Below are 16,987 nucleotides of genomic sequence, written 5' to 3'. Positions count from 1 at the left end.
AAATTACTCAACAAGAATTGTAAATTTTTGCAACGGATATTTATTTAATTTTGTCTTCGATATTCACTAAATAATCGTGACCGGATAAATCGAAAGAGTAAATTCCTAAATATATACATTTATAGAAGAGTAAGAGCCTGCGAATGCTTGTGTTTTTTTGTTTATATAGTAAGATTCGTACATAATCTCTTTTTACATTTCAAAATTGTTAGATGATATATGATTATTCTAAGCTTTACCATAATAAACGTATATTTCCTGTTTTCGTAATACAGCGAATGTAGTTGTAGGCAAATGAAAAAAATTGTCAAGCAAAAAATAAAAATGTAATTGTGGTTTGCTACGATTTTTTGCTGGAACTTGTTAATAATTTTGTTTAAAATATTTTCTTCTGTTTGCCAATTGATGAACCTTTGTGGGGGCTTCCATATTATTTTAAGTATTATAAGTAAGATCCATACTATAGATTTGATTTAATTAGAGTTAAATAAGACAAACCCATTCATTATGATAACGTAAGTATTATTGGATTTGGTTTTTGAGGATATAGGGTTAATTCTGACGTTGACGCATTACGAGAAATTCTTGGTGCTTCTCTAACAGGCACGATATGCTTGTGCCTTGTTAAATACATATTTTTCGCACAAAGAAAACTACAGGCATAATATCGCCAAATATAAATGACATTCTTTCGGGTGTTGTTGAATATTTTCCGAAAATTGATTTCCAGGGGAGGCTGAAAATTAAAATACGTATAGTCGCTGAGCAAACACATTGGTCCTGTCTGCAGACTCTGTATATTTTGTAACAAAGAATCCCCTAATTACTGTGTTTAGTCCCACGTCACCATTTCATACAACCCTAGGGCTGTATACCTTGTAGTATTTAACAAATCAAAGGAATATGAATGTTGAGAATAGGTTATGTTTCCATTCAATTCTACTACAAAAAATCGAATACCCTTTAATCGAATACCGTCCGCAGATACGTATTTCGGTTGCTACATACAACCATCATTAGTGCTTATGTGGGCTGTTGAAGAGCATAACTGAGTAACCCCCTTTTTATATGCGTGTAGGTAGGTAGAAGTAGGTAGAGCGAAAGTTAAGGTGACAGAAAGTCAGAACATCAAATCAAATGCTTGGTTTTTGTAGGATAGTACCTATACTGGATTTTAGAAAAATCGAAAACTATATAGCGATATTTTAAACATCTAAAATAAAAAACGTTAATCAAATTTGACATCATGTTTCAAAGTAATGACAAATAGTGTAAGCTTTTATTGTATCTGTATTTATAAAGCATTGCCATAATATCTTATTATTTAATAAAGTAAATGGTGATATTTTTACATATCGGTAAATGAATTGTCGGTTTCACCATACAGTTTGAACGTCGGAGTATAGTTAAAGGATTACGTTGGAGCTCTTGTTTCAAATAACCCATCATGTATTTGACTTTTTCATAGTCGGGTACTGTCTTATGCCATCGCTTAACAATCTAATTTTGATTATTGGATATGTTACCATAGATGAACGACAGTTCATAATCAACTGATAGTGGTTTGGTTAATTTCGAATCTCTGGGACATGCTGAATATTTATGACACTACGTTACTTTTACATTCCGAAATCATCCTCCTCTGTCTTCAGCGAAGCATTATATTTTTGGCGGTTTTGTCGATGCAACTGGATCAGAAAATTTAGCCATGTGCGAATAATAACACGTGTGCCTAAGAAAGTTAAAACTTTTTTTTTTTTTCTTCACATAACATTTATTTGACACGGCACAAATACAATTTAATGTTTACCGGCGCCAATTATATCTGATGACTTAAAAACTAAAGCAAATTTTTTATCCTCGCTGCCGACTACGAGCTGAAATTAAGTCTAACTTAAAACTAGCATGGGATTTCCAATCAGTGTTTTGTTGTTCAATGGTCGTCTGATAATCGTCGAATGGCATGTATGGATTCGTTCTGCTGAGCCACGATGTCGTGAGTTGGGACAGAGGCTCGTAGTCCTTGGGTCCTGGTTGTATTGTGCGGGGTCTGGTTGCTGGTTTTGTGCTTAAGGTTCAAACGTGTTCTTGTCGTTTTGTTAGGTGTAGACGGAGGGGAACGGGACTAGACTGGGGCATGGATGGATTTCAGGAAAACGTATATAAGGGACATGTAGGATAGGTCACGGCTCGCCAAGACATCATGAACAGGAACAGCCGGCTGTCTACCCTCGGCCTGCAGGGAAGCTATCAATTTAGACCTGGCGTCACGGTGTACAGGGCATGACCAAACCACATGCTCTATGTCGTGATAACCTTCACCACAGGCACAGATACCACTTTCCCCGAGCCCAACACGACGGAGGAGCGCGTCAAATCTATAGTGATTGGAAATAAGCCGGGACATCACGCAAATGAAATCCCGACCTACATCCAACCCCTCGAACCACGGGTTCGTCGATACTTTGGGGATTATGGAATGTAACCACCTTCCCAATTCCCCTCTGGTCCAAGCATTTTGCCAACTGATGATCGTATTCTGACGTACAAGTGCGAAAAATTCATTAAAGGCAATTGGTCTTTCATAAATATCACCGTTTGTTGCGCCCACCTTAGCCAAAGAGTCCGCTTTCTCATTACCCGGTATCGAGCAGTGAGAAGGGACCCACGCTAAGGTAATCTGAGTAGATTTTTCGGATAAAGCACTCAGATGTTCCCGTATTTTCCCCAGGAAATACGGAGAGTGCTTAACATCTTTCATCGATCGGAGAGCCTCAATGGAACTGAGACTGTCCGTAAAGATGAAATAATGGTCCGTGGGCATTTTTTCGATAATCCCTAGGGTGTACTGAATTGCAGCTAATTCTGCGACGTAAACAGAAGCAGGATTATCGAGCTTATGGGAGACGGTTAAATTGTTATTGAAGATACCGAAGCCAGTGGACCCATCAAGAAGTGATCCGTCAGTGTAGTACATATTGTCGCAGTTGATGTTTCGATATTTATTGGAAAAAATTTTGGGGATCTGCTGCACGCGTAAATGATCCGGGATTCCACGAGTTTCTTCTATCATGGATGTATCGAAAAACACAGTAGAATCCGAAGTATTTGATAAGTTGACACGATTTGGAATATTCGAAGAAGGGTTAATATTTTGGGACATGTGATTGAAATACAATGTCATAAAACGGTTTTGAGAATTAAGTTCGATTAACCTTTCAAAATTTTCAATCACAGGACGGTTCAAGACCTCACATTTGATAAGGCTGCGAGAAGACAGGCTCCAGAAGCGGTTTTTCAATGGTAGTACTCCAGCTAAGACCTCCAAACTCATCGTATGGGTCGACTGCATGCAACCCAAGGCGATACGCAAACAACGATATTGTATTCGCTCCAGTTTGATCAAATGTGTGTTTGCTGCGAAGCGGAAGCAGAAACACCCGTACTCAATGACAGACAATATCGTTGTTCGGTAAAGCCTTATAAGGTCTCCTGGGTGGGCTCCCCACCATTGTCCGGTTATTGTACGAAGAAAATTCACTCTTAGTTGACATTTTTTCATCAGAAACCTCACGTGACAACCCCAGGTGCCTTTAGAGTCGAACCAGACACCAAGATATTTGTGTACCAAAACCTGAGAAATCGTTTTACCCATTAATTGTGTTTGGAGCTGAGCAGGTTCATGCTTCCTAGAAAAAACTACTATCTCAGTCTTCTCCGGAGAGAATTCGATACCTAGCTGTAAAGCCCAAGCAGACAAATTGTCCAAGGTATCTTGCAATGGTCCTTGCAAATCGGCAGCTTTGGCTCCTGTTACAGAGATTACACTGTCGTCTGCAAGTTGTCTTATCGTGCATGAATTTGCCAGACATTCGTCGATGTCATTTACATAAAAGTTGTAAAGAAGGGGGCTTAAACATGAGCCCTGGGGAAGACCCATGTAGCTAATGCGAAAAGTTGCCAAATCGCCATGCGTAAAATGCATGTGCTTTTCGGACAACAAATTGTGCAAAAAATTGTTCAAAATTGGAGAAAATCCTTGTCGGTGAAGTTTACCCGAAAGAATGTCAATAGAAACGGAATCAAAAGCCCCCTTAATGTCCAAGAACGCAGACGCCATTTGTTCTTTACGAGCATACGCCAGCTGAATATCTGTTGAAAGCAACGCAAGACAATCATTCGTCCCTTTGGCACGGCGGAAGCCAAATTGAGTTTCTGATAGTAGACCATTTGATTCGACCCAGTGGTCTAAGCGACGGAGTATCATTTTTTCCATCAATTTCCGGATACAGGATAGCATTGCAATCGGCCTATAAGAGTTGTGATTAGAAGCTGGTTTCCCTGGTTTTTGGATGAAAGTTAAAACTTAGTTCACTCTGATTTTCTCACGCTTCAATTGGGTCCGTATCAGGCGAGAGGAGGTGTGTAGAGGACTAAACGCAATCAATGGTAGCTTGTAGTTGCTACACATAAAAAAAATAACAAACATTTGTGTACCTCAGGTTCATAGTTTGCTAGGAAAGAAGACAGTTTTAGTAACTTGCGTTTGGCGTGTGCGTGACCACTGACAGCTTACGAAACTATATACATTCCGATAAATAAAATGCGAAGATTAAAGAATTCAATGAATCTTCAATATTGAATATAATAATTCAATAGTCTAATAAACCGTAAAGAAACATTCAAATCACGCGTTTACCACTTCTAATGAATTTCCCACGCTCACTATATATCTTGCTATTGGGGTTGACCTGAAAGTGGCAAGAGTCTTATGTTGTGAATAGAGATCTGGGTGGCACGGAGGAAGAAACACATAAATTCCAAAAATAAATGCTATTTCATTCGAAAAAAATGATGGTGTTGTAGCGAAAAGATACCAAAAAACAAAAGTATTTCAAGGTTATGATGCTGCTTGCTGATGAATTTTAACACGCATATTAATGTGTAGGTGGAGGAAAGTCATCAAACGTATATGAAACTTTTAATTTAATAAAACTTAGTTCGTTGAACGATCAATTATGCAAAACAAAGATCAAAACAATTGATTGGTATATACGGTACTATCAACTACCAACAAACGCTTCTCGTTAATTAACACTGGTTGAACTGTGCTCATCCATCGGCTAAACTATGTTCAAACATTTGTTCTTTGTGACATGAGTTATAGCAAAGCGTAGATTTTTCTGTGGTCGTCAAAATTCAGCGGAAACACACCTTATTCACGATCGTATTATTTGTGTAGCAGTTCAGCAGATATATTTACTCTCCGTATGAGTTAGACGAAACACGAAGTGCAGTTTCACAGTTGATACGTTGGTCGAACATGTGAATGGATCAGTTGTAAAAGCTGTTTGCACCCTTAGTAGACGCGTTCGTTGAAAGTGTCAAGGTTAAGGTATAAGTGAATTTATGCATGACCATATTTTGCATCCTTTATTATCAGCTAAGTTGAGCTAAATAAAGAAAGCGCTGAAATCAGTAAACAATGCTGAAAGAATTCTGGTGTAAGTGTTACTGACCGCAAGATATACGGAGCTACGTTTTGTATGCAAAGTCAACTTTGAGTTCAATTTACGAAGGACAAATAAGTGTATATAGATAAATACAATGCAGTATATAAAGTGGCGATTATTATTTGCCAGCAAAATGAAAAAAAAAAACAAACAAGTACAACACAACAGTTGTAAACTTCATTTACCGTCTTTGTACATATTGGCATGTTGATGCCACGCCTTGAAAGGATTTCTCCTATTTGGTACTACATGACTAAGTGAACATGTTAAAATTTGCGCAAGTGTCAAAACAGCTATACAATCTTTGACAAAAAGTAGAAAATTAGGTCAAATGTTTTGGAGTGTGATCGTTCTTATCTCTTATGCTATTTGTTTAAGGCATATAAAGACGTTTCAAACTGATCTATTCTTCAACTTGTCCTCAAAATTGTACAAGTATTAAAATGTGATCAGATTTTAGTGCATAATTGACGTTAGAGTAAAACCTTTTCAGTTTAACAACGTACAGTTCAATTAATGCGCACAGCAAATTGAGTTTGAAGAGAGTCTTGAAGAGTATTACAAAATGTATAGTGGTAATGTTGATGTTTCGTTCAGTTTGTGAAATTGAAATATGTGATACAATACTTTGAAAGCCTTCATGCTATACTACGCTACCATGAGCTCAAGCGTAGTTATGCCTGATTTTTTTACGAAAAGAAACCCGCAAAACTATTTAATAATATATATTTCACTTTTTTAGCAGGTCGTATCTTCAGAAATAGTCAAGCAGAACTACCATAGCAAAATAATAATGTCCGTTTGTAAGAGCGTAACCCGGAGTTGACATATACAGAATACGCGAATTTAAAACTAGGTCAGAGAATGTGATCCATTTCAGATATCTTTCTATAATTGAATGAATGCATTCAATAGAAGGGGATTGAAATTGGATTGATAAATTGCATTTGATTTCTGCCTAGCCAAGCGGCATTGAAATACGATGGAAGTTATTTTGTCGTCAGAATAAAACAACACAATAGGGGTCTTCACATCGAGCTCGTATACAAATACTCAGCCGTAAACTGTGTATCTTCCATTACTCGTCAATGGAGGTGAGTATTTTTACGGCTGGGTATTTGTATACGAGCTCGACATGAATACCCATAATATGTAGCCTCATATATAGATGCCTACAGCGATCGTTCTCGCCTGAATCGTCTCAAGGTAGAAAGTTTGTTCACTGCGTTTTAGAAATTTCTAGTATAGGAGGATTCATCGCAGCAAGAATGTGGTCGTTTTTGTGGTTTCCTGTTTAGTTAGGTTGTTCTCGGTTATTGTAACTTTTAGTACATTTTTTAGAATTATTTTCAGTACATTTTAATAGAAGTGGGAAACTTTGCAAAAATAGAGTTTGTTAGCATGCATTAAGACGACTGAAATGAGATTGCCTCTGATTGAAAAAAAAAACGAAATGCAGTTAGTTTTTGTATAGAAAAGGCAAAACTAGTTACATTTTCTTTGGAATGAAAATTCCATGCGAAAAAGTCCTCTCCGTTTTTTTGCTCCGATCATGTTCAAAATTACTATAGCTATAGTTTCAAATTGATGGAAATATGTGCCTTTCAAGAACAAATACGAAATTGTGCTTTCAATAACAATAGCTATACGAAAATCACGATACAAACCGTATGTTGTCGCTTTGGAGGGTTCAAGGCTAAAAAATATAAGTAAACATCTCACATTAAAAAAAAAACTATGTTTTTGTTAAACGCTTATCAAATAAATTACTCTTGTTTTTTATTTGCAGAGGTTCCTCAGGAAAATGACTGCATTTTATCAAATCAACATACATCACCTGTCAATAAACGAAAGGGTTTCAGTGGGTAAGTAAAAGAATAGTGCAATATTGGAATCAAAAACTCCTAAAATCTTTGATTCAACTGATGCTTTTCAATAGAGAAGTATAGCAGTATACCGAACCAATTTAGAGACAGCAGAAAATCGCGATTTCGCGAAAGCCGCAAATTTCGCAAAATTTACAAAAAACCGCGAAAGGCCGCTATTTTATTTTAAACATTTCAATTTTTCAGTCTGGATTTAAATTTATTCGAGCGGTTCGTAAGTTTCCGCGATTGATGGCTTGCATGATGGAACTCCAAGGTGTGCAGCCATAAAATCGATGTGGCAAGATGAACTGCAGGCGTACAAGCAAATAATTTCAAAACGATTTTCTTTAGGGGCCATCCACATACCACGTGGACAGCTTTGGGGGTGTGGGGGTGGTTCTTCGTAATGTCCACGGTCCATACAAAATTTTTAGAATTTATATGGGCAGTTGTCCTCGTTGTCCGCGCTGACGCTACAATATGACTGGAGACACAACTTGTACTTTAGGCCAACAGGTTTTGGACAAGAAACAACTTAATTTTGCCCCAAACTTATTTTTTTCATTGAGTGCGTACATACCTGAAGCTATAGGTACCAAATAATCCTGTTTCGAAAATCGAATGAGGTATGTATGTGTGCGGAAGTATGTGTATGTGTGAATATTTTCATTCTTACGACCATCATATCTCGATTTTCTCAGCATCGGCTGAACCGATTCGATTGTTCTTAGTCGCGTTTGAAAGAGCTAAAAGTCTAGTTATTTGACGAAAAATATCGTTTTGATCGAAGGTTCATTCAGAAATGACTTAACGAAATGTAGTCAGCTTATATAGCAGGGCTGCAAGTTGGTCACTTTTTAGTGACTTGGTCACTTTTTTTAAGCTGGTCACTCAAAAGTCACTTTATTCATCAAAAGGTCACTAAAGTTACTTTTTTCCGAAAAATAGTCACTAAAGTCACTTTTTTACCAACTTGACCAGCCCTCATCAGCCCTGTTTTTTTGAATAAAATTTCTGATGCCAAATATCTCAGATATGCATGATACGTCGAGATCTGTTCTCTCAAAAAAAAATACTAAACTAAACTAAAAGAAAATTTTCGAAACGGGAGAGTGAATTGACAGTGAGTGAGTGAATTGAAACATAAAAGATTTGAATGCAATTCCTTATACAGCCAAATACCGATCGCCAATAGTGTTGCTTTGCAAAACTTAAACTTTGATAAGTCGCAAGCAAGGTTTCGCTACCATTTTTATTCTAGCCTGTGTCTCTGGAAGGGTACTTACCCCACGGTTCCCCTCGATAAATCCGGAACAACGGGAAATTTCGAAATATCTTCTACTGTCCTAAAAACTATGATAAATTTGTGATCTTTTGAAAAAGGTTCGATCAAAATCGGTTCAAACCTCGTGGAATGGCAGGTAAAAGAATTTTCATTTTTTCGGCTGCGGAGTACGCAAGTGTTAAAGCGCTCGACATCGGAACGAAAACTTAGGTCTGGATTTTGTTGTTGTCTGGTCTGATTGAAAATCGGAACGAGCCTGGTCCTCGTGGTTCTGTGGTTAGCGATGTCGGTCGGCTAGCTCTCCCACACGGTTGTGCTGTCGGGTTCGATCCCGATCAGGTCAAGGATCTTTTCGAGCTGGAAATTTTCTCAACTCAGCACTGGGGCACGGTGTATCGTTGTACTTATCCTACAACATGCAAAATGTTGCAAAAACAATATCGATAACGAATTCTCTCAACTCATAATCTAGTTGATCGAGACGGCATTAGCCCTCCAGGCTAGCGTGCGATATTGTTTATTGTTCTGTTGCGGTCCGTTTAGGGTGCAGTTCGTTTGGTTTCGTTCCGGTTCGGCTCCAAGTCCGGTACGGTCTATAATATGGGAACGAATGTTGCCAATGATTTCAATAAAACGTTATTTTAGTGAAAGAATCAATCATAAATTCATATATGCATGTTAGAAACTGTTTGATTCAAAAAGAACAATTCAATACAAGTTTCACTATTTATTTTACTATTTATAACTATTTTTAATTTGATGTATTTTTTTAATAAACAAATTGAGGACTAAATAGTGACACACAAGGCTGACTTAACAGTTTCATTTGTGATTGGACACTAGGGAGTCCCAAAAAAAAATCGATGTTGAAAAATTCAAGATGCTCAGCCCTAAATTAAAAGATGATGTTATTTATAGCATTTTTGTAGTACATTTCGACTTTCTAAAAAATTGTTTTCAGATTGCCCAAACGTGATTTATGAAAAAATGACTTTTTTAAGCTACAAACCCACTTTTTTGCACTTTTTTCAATTCTGTTCGAGTCCTACCTTTTTTCGTACATTTTTTTTATTTTTGTGGGGTTGTTTTTGAATATTTTGCCTGATTTGGTTCAGCATTGTATTCAGTTTTTTGACTCCCAGAGCCCATTATACATCACAAAAAAATTAATTTTTCTAATAATTTTTAGATAAAATTCTTCAAAACAAATAAAAAAAAATTTGAGCAAGAACTGAAATTTCCATTGCAGAGCGGGATTTACCACGAAAATTTACACGAAAAAAGATCCTTGATATCTTATCGGGGAGCTGGAATATTGGCATTCTTCTATGTGATGGAAAACTATGCATTTTAACAAACATGTTAAACAACTGTTTTATTTTGGGAGATAAAAAATAACAATGTTCGGTAAACAAATGCATTTTTTGATGGCTGATAACTTAATAGAAGGTTTCAAAATTTGGAAAAATCTGCGAAAAAAGTTAGAACGAAAATTATAATTTTTCGTGCCTTCTAATAGAAAACTTAATGTTGCTCGTAATATGTAAGAGATAGAAACATAATGTCTTCGGTAAAGTTTCTTGTTTTAAGATAACCTAAAACTTTGTCGAAGACACCTTGCGTCTATCTTATTCTGATTAAAAAGTAAATTTTTGCCTTTCTCCTAGAAAGGTATAGCAATCACTTGCAAAACCGAAGATATAAAAGTGCTCCAAAGGACCGAATGGCATATATCACACGACTCAGCTCGACGAGCTGAGCATTTTCTGTATGTATGTGTGTGTGTGTGTGTGTGTGTGTGTGTATGTGCAGATTTTTATTCTCACTCACTTTTCTCAGAGATGGCTGGACCGATTTTCATGAAATTAATTGCAAATGAAAGGTCTTGTTGTCCCATAAGACCCTATTAAATTTTATTGTAATCGGATTTATAGTTTGGAGGTTATGTATCAAAATGTAAAAATCATGAAACATCATTATCTCTAAAACCACACAACCGATTTGAACAAATGAACGGGCTCCCTGAAAAACCCTTAACTTTTGAATTTTATAAAGATTGAACTTGTGGTTCAAAAGTTACGAAAAGAAACGTGTTCTGAAGACTGTTTAATCTCACTCATGTTTCTCAGAGATGGCTGGACCGTTGTTGCCCCTTAAGACCCTATTGATTTGTTTTGCAATCGGAATATTACTTTGACTGTTATGTTTAAAAATGTGAAATCCAGCTATGAAAAGGAACATACTCCGACGACTACTTGGACTCACTCACTTTTCTCAGAGATGGCAGAACCGATTTCCACAAAATTAGTGTCAATTGATAAGTATACCTGTCTCATAACACCCTATTGACTTTTACTGTAATCGAACTGTAACTTCGTCTGTAATGTACCGAAATGTGAAAATCACGAAACTTCATTATCTCAGAAACTACACAACCGAATTGATCAACATTATTATCAGACAAGTGGACTAGTTAAGCGTTAACTGATGAATTATGATTGAACACGTGGTTTCAAAGTTTGGCTGCCCTATACGTTCCCATTTCATTTGATTATAATCGAACTTGAGGAATCGTTATGAAATTGTTAATAAAACAACGTAAGTCTATTATCTCAAAGATTACATGACTTATTTGAACATAACTAGTGTCATACGAACGAGTCATCTCTCAAACTTACAAATAACAAATTCCATAACAATTTGTTATGTGGCTCAAAAGTTATGGAAAGAAAAGAAATTCAAAGACTATTTAAAACGATACCTGCTTTGATCGATATTTGTGACCTCAATATAATTTAAAGTGGTCCCCGTGGTTAGCTATGTCGGTCGGCTAGCTCTCCCACACGGTTGTGATATCAGGTTCGATTCCCGATCATGTCGAGGATCTTTTCGAGCTGAAAATTTTCTCGACTCAGCACTGGGGCACGGTGTATCGTTGTACTTATCCTACACATGCATAATGTGCCGAAAACAATATCGATAACGAATTCTCTCAACTAATCTAGTTGATCGAGACCGCCTTAGCCCCCAGGCTAGCGTGCGATATTGTTTTTATATAATTTAAATGTGGTATCGTACTATTTGAACGTTCCAAATTCGTTGATTCCTTGCGATGTGTTTAAAGTCTGCAAATGCACGGAGAATCGGCCATAGGATATGGTCAAAGTCAAATAACAAATCGTTTGAAATGATTGGTTTTATCGAAATGACAACATTCTCGACTTTTGGCTTCTGTACATCGCCTTAATTCTGAATATATTCATATTGGGTGGTATTCGGTCATTTTCAGCAGATTTTCTGACATCAATCTGACACCGGAAATACTCATATTGGGAGGTATTTAGTTATTTTGGTTGTTTTCCAGGAACTAAAAGTGGTCGTCTTTAAATTCAAAATGGTGTCCAGGATCAATGTTTGGTTTCTATGCAACATCTCGATATCCATACTGAGTATTATTTGGTCATTTTCGACTGTTTCCTAGAAGTTGCCAATAAGCAATTCAAAATGGTGCCTGATTCACCTGCCAAATTTGGTTCCATTCAGTTGGTTAGTTCTCAGGATGTGTAGAAATCTGTGTTTCATTTGTATGGCATCCTTCCCTTCCAAAAGAAGGAGGGGTGTCAAAACATTATGAACATATTTTTTACCACTAAAAACATTTACCTGCCAAAATTGGTTCCATTTAGTTGATTAGTTGTCGAGATGGGCAGAAATTTGTGTTTCATTTGTATGGGACCCCTCCCTTCCAGAAGAGGGAGGGGTCTCAAACTATCATAGGAACCTTTATCGGCACCAAAAACCCCTACATACAAAGTTTCACGCCGATCGGTTCGGTAGTTTTCGAGCCTATATGGATCAGACAGACAGACAGACCGGACTGAATTTTTATATGTATAGATTACAACATCAATTTTTAGAACCCCTAAAGTGAATATACATTTATTGGATTGAAGCGTTCATGTAAATCTATTTTTCCAAATAATAAGTTTGAATGAGAAAGGCTGGGTCTGACCGCTAGGTGGATTAATTTAGGTTTTTATCTCACTCATTGGTGGATTGATCACCCTTCTTTCTACATAAAAAAATGCATTTTTGAATATCCTGAAACTTCTCCGAACATACCTCATGGCTATAATCAACATTTGAATCACTATTTAGGAAATCATACACACAAACGGCAAAATAAAACACTGTGCAATGGAGATATTGAGCTTTAGTGGCATTTTTGACAAAATGCATAGTTTTCCATCACATGTAAAAACGCCGATATCTCAGCCCCCCGATAAGATATCAAGGATCTTTTTTCATGTAAATTTTCGTCTTGAATTCCGCTTTGCAGTAAAAATTTCAGTTCTTGATCAAAAAAATTTTTTATATGTGATTTGAAGGGTTTTATCTGAAAATTATAAGGAAAATTCACTTTTTTGTGATGTTCAGTGGGCTCTGTGAGTCAAATAATTGAATACGATGCTGAACCAAACCATGCAAAATATTCAAAAACAACCCCACAAAAATAAAAAAATATATGGAAAAATTAAGGAATCGAATAGATTTGAAAAAAGTGCAAAAGAGTGGTTTTGTAGCTTAAAGAAGTAATTTTTTCATAAATCACGTTTGGGCAATCTGAAAACGACCTTTAAGAAAGTCGAAATGTTCTACAGAATTGCTATAAATAACATTATCTTTCAATTTAGGGCTGAACACCTTGACTTTTTCAACATCGATTTTTTTTGGGACAGCCTATTGGGAACACATACTCATTTTACTAATATTTATCATAAATACCTAAACTACTAACAATCCCCTTATTAAAAAAAAAATAAAATAAAAGCTTGACGAAATATGGACTTGATAAGCGACTGGAACTGATCTTGCGTTCAACTATGCAATCCAGGTCATTTTTGTACAGTTCTTGTCGTGTCAACTAAATTTGTTCTCAGTTCGAAGATGGAGCGTGTTTCTGTGACATTGACTTTGCTGCATTCCAGAGGCGTGGTTAAGGAAAGCGGTCGCAAACTTTATTTGCTTTCAAATTGCTGAATCAATTACCACTGAATCTTGTACATTAGGGCTCTGTAGTAGCTTGTGCTGAATGATTTCAATTTTCATCCATCTTATTAGAGTGCGCAAGGATCATTGACTTTGTTCTTTCTAAACATCCAGTTAGGATCACCGTGCCGATTCGTATGCAAGGATACTCATACAAGAGGTATATTTCTGTGATATTGATATTGCTGTTGAGGAATACTAGCAACATAGGAAAATTTTAATATTTTTTCAATTGTCATTTTTGATCTGGCTGGAACTTTGCACAGATCTTCCTATAGGCTAAACATATTATTCTGCGGTATTATTTTTTTTGAGTCACGACTAACTTTCGAAAAAAAATTAGTAAAATTGGTAAATGGTAATGGATGATTAAAAATATTTTGAAAGCCAGAACGGTTTTGGCTAAGTTGTAGATAAGATTTATTTCTTCAAAAAAAAAAAAAAAGACTGCAAATACGCCTCAGTTGAAGTCGTGTCGCATTCCAAACGTAATGTTCAAGCTATACGGAAATGTTGACTGTTTACACTTGCTAAACACATATTTTTGTAATTTTCAACCTAAAGGACCACCTCGGAGAAAAATAAGGGAATCGTTTCAAAGAAATATCACGTCCTACGACGATATAGGCAATGGGTTTATGCTATTGACTTCAATATCTCAATCGAATTTAATAATGGTTCATTATGTACAATAAGTTAACCATCATGATAAAATTTTAAATGTCGACAATTTTTTATTTTTTCCTCTTTTTCGACAAATATTTGCCTTGCCCAATTCTCAATTTTTGAAAAAAGAAGGTCAATTGCGTGAAATCAATGAGAATATTTTTCATGAGTGTCATCTTCATGGGTGCCATCAGGGAGAATAATTAAACTGGTAAACTCAGGTTTTGTCCAAAATTGGAAAAAATGAAAGATTCTAGCTTTTCAACCATTCCTTTGAATTTTGATGCTCCTAGCAAAGATAACTTTTTTAGAGAATTAAATAAGTTTTCCCGTAAGCAACGAACGTAGAAGCGACGAACCCGGCGCGCAATTATTCTGCGGCGTTTTGACGCACTTCTACATTTACTAGGGGCCTCAAAACTTTTAGGAACGATCAGAGGAGTGCCTAGAACAAAAAGCTGGCCAAAATAAGAAAAAAGTTTTTCTAGCCTTTTTGGTGCCGCTATATTTTTTTTGCAGCTTGAATAAATGCTTTACGAAATGGAATCACTCGATTAAGTTTTAACTGCATTTACATATGCTGAGAGTGCTTTAAACATTGACAAATTTTCAAGCTTCTTTTTTGGGAATCGAATCATTTATACTAACAACTTGTGCCAGGCGTCAAAAAAAGACATTTGATCAATATTTTGCAGTAAATGAGTTCTCTATGTTCAATTCCAGTAAACCGGTTGTTGGAAATTCCGGCACTAAAAAATTATAACTACTCTTAGAAACTTTTCGAAATTAGTGATTTTTCTGTATTTTCAAGCTTTTGCAATATCAAAAACCTAAATTAATCCACCTAGCGGTCAGACCCAGCCTTTCTCATTCAATTTTTTATTTGTAAAAATAGATTTACATGAACGCTTCAATCCAATAAATGTATATTCACTCTTTAGGTTCTAAAATATTGATGTTGTAATCTTTACATCTAAAAATGCAGACAAGTCTGTCTGTCTCTCTGATCCATATAGGCCCGAAAACTACCGAACCGATCGACGTGAAAATTTGTATGTAGGGGTTTTTGGTGCCGATAAAGGTTCCTATGATAGTTTGAGATCCCTCCCTCTTCTGGTAGGGAGGGGTCCCATACAAAAGAAACATAAATTTCTGCACAACTCAAGAACAAACCAAGCAAATGAAACCGAATTTGGCATGTGGATGTTTTAAGGGGTAACTAATATGTCCATAATAGTTGGATGAAACACAAATTTGTGCACATCTCGAGAACTAATCAACCAGATGGAACAAAATTTGGCAGGTAAATGTTTTTAGTGGTAACAAATATGTACATAATGGTTTGAAATCCGACTCCCTCTTCTATAAGGGAGGGATCCCATGAAAATGAAACACAAATTTCGTACAGCTCAAGAACCAATCAAGAAAATACAACCAAATTTGGTATGTGAATTTTTTTAGAGGTAACAAATAATTCCATAATGGTTTGACGCCCCTCCCTCTTCTGGAAGTACATGTTTCTTCACAAATTTTTGCACATCTCGCGAACTAATCAACTAAATGGAACCATATTGGCAGGTGAATGTTTTTAGTGGTAACAAATATGTTCCATAATCGACCTCAGACAACATTTTGGATTGTAAGATGGCAACTTCCGGTTTCTGGAAAACAGCCGAAAATGGCCGATTTCCACCCAATATAATAATATCCGGATCTAGAATAATAGAATAATTTAAGATGGCGATTTCCGGTTTCTGAAAACAGCAGAAAATGACCAAATACCACCCAATATGAGTTTTTCTTTAACCAGCATGCCGTCTAAAATCCAGAAATTGTCTCCAAATGCCATTATGAAATCCAAAATGGCGACTTCCGGTGTTGGAAAAACAGGGGCAAATGACCAAATACCACCCAATATGGGTAGGGGTTCCTGGGGTGAAACGCACCAGTTAACGAAAGCAGAGTATATTCTTGTTAAAGCTGAGAGATAAAACCAATGTTTTATACTGATCAATATATAAAAACCCTTATTTATTCGTTAAAACTCGCATCTGATGCTAAAACATTATAGAAAATGCATAATACACATTTTTTAAGAGAGTGTAATATATTTATAAAATTCGTCAATCGGGGCAAAATGCACTCTTTCTGGGGTAAAATGCACTGCAACAAAGGGGCAAGAAGCACCATGCGAATGAGGTAAAATGCACCCCGTCTACGGGGCAGAACGCACTACAATATTGGGGCAGTACGACTCATTTTGTCATCTAATAAATAAAGGCAAAAAGGTTTTCTATGGAATTCCATACACTCGAGCGACATGGTTTTGGGAAACACCGTTTTCGATTGCCCTTAGCACCGATCGTAGCTGTTTAACGATCCATGACCGCCGATTGGACTCCTGGACAATGCTGGAAACGAGATGAAATGTAAACAAAAGAATTGTTTACAAAGAGTCCTTTTGCCCCGAGCTAAGGGAAGCGTTATGCCCCGAACGTAACAAAAAAATGTTTCTGGCTGCATAACGGTAATTCTCATTGAAACTTATCGATATTTCATCAGAAATATGTTGCTCGACGTATATTCGATGCAATAACACTTTTCGT

At 36.5% G+C, this 16,987-nt stretch overlaps 1 protein-coding gene across 7 annotated transcripts in view; it reads left to right on the top strand.

The window, feature by feature from the left end:
• LOC129725903 (triple functional domain protein) overlaps positions 1-16,987 on the top strand; it is a 171,342-nt gene that overhangs the window by 124,033 nt on the left and 30,322 nt on the right. For all 7 annotated transcript variants that reach the window (XM_055682317.1, XM_055682320.1, XM_055682318.1 and 4 more), the window contains one exon: positions 7,303-7,378. In XM_055682317.1, coding sequence (XP_055538292.1) covers positions 7,303-7,378 — 76 coding nt within the window. The remainder of the gene's footprint in view (positions 1-7,302; positions 7,379-16,987) is intronic.

The sequence above is a fragment of the Wyeomyia smithii genome, chromosome 2 (assembly GCF_029784165.1).
Source record: "Wyeomyia smithii strain HCP4-BCI-WySm-NY-G18 chromosome 2, ASM2978416v1, whole genome shotgun sequence".
NCBI lineage: Eukaryota > Metazoa > Arthropoda > Insecta > Diptera > Culicidae > Wyeomyia > Wyeomyia smithii.
The sequence above is the reverse complement of the archived record's forward strand: the minus strand, read 5'-3'. Positions and strand labels throughout refer to the sequence as shown.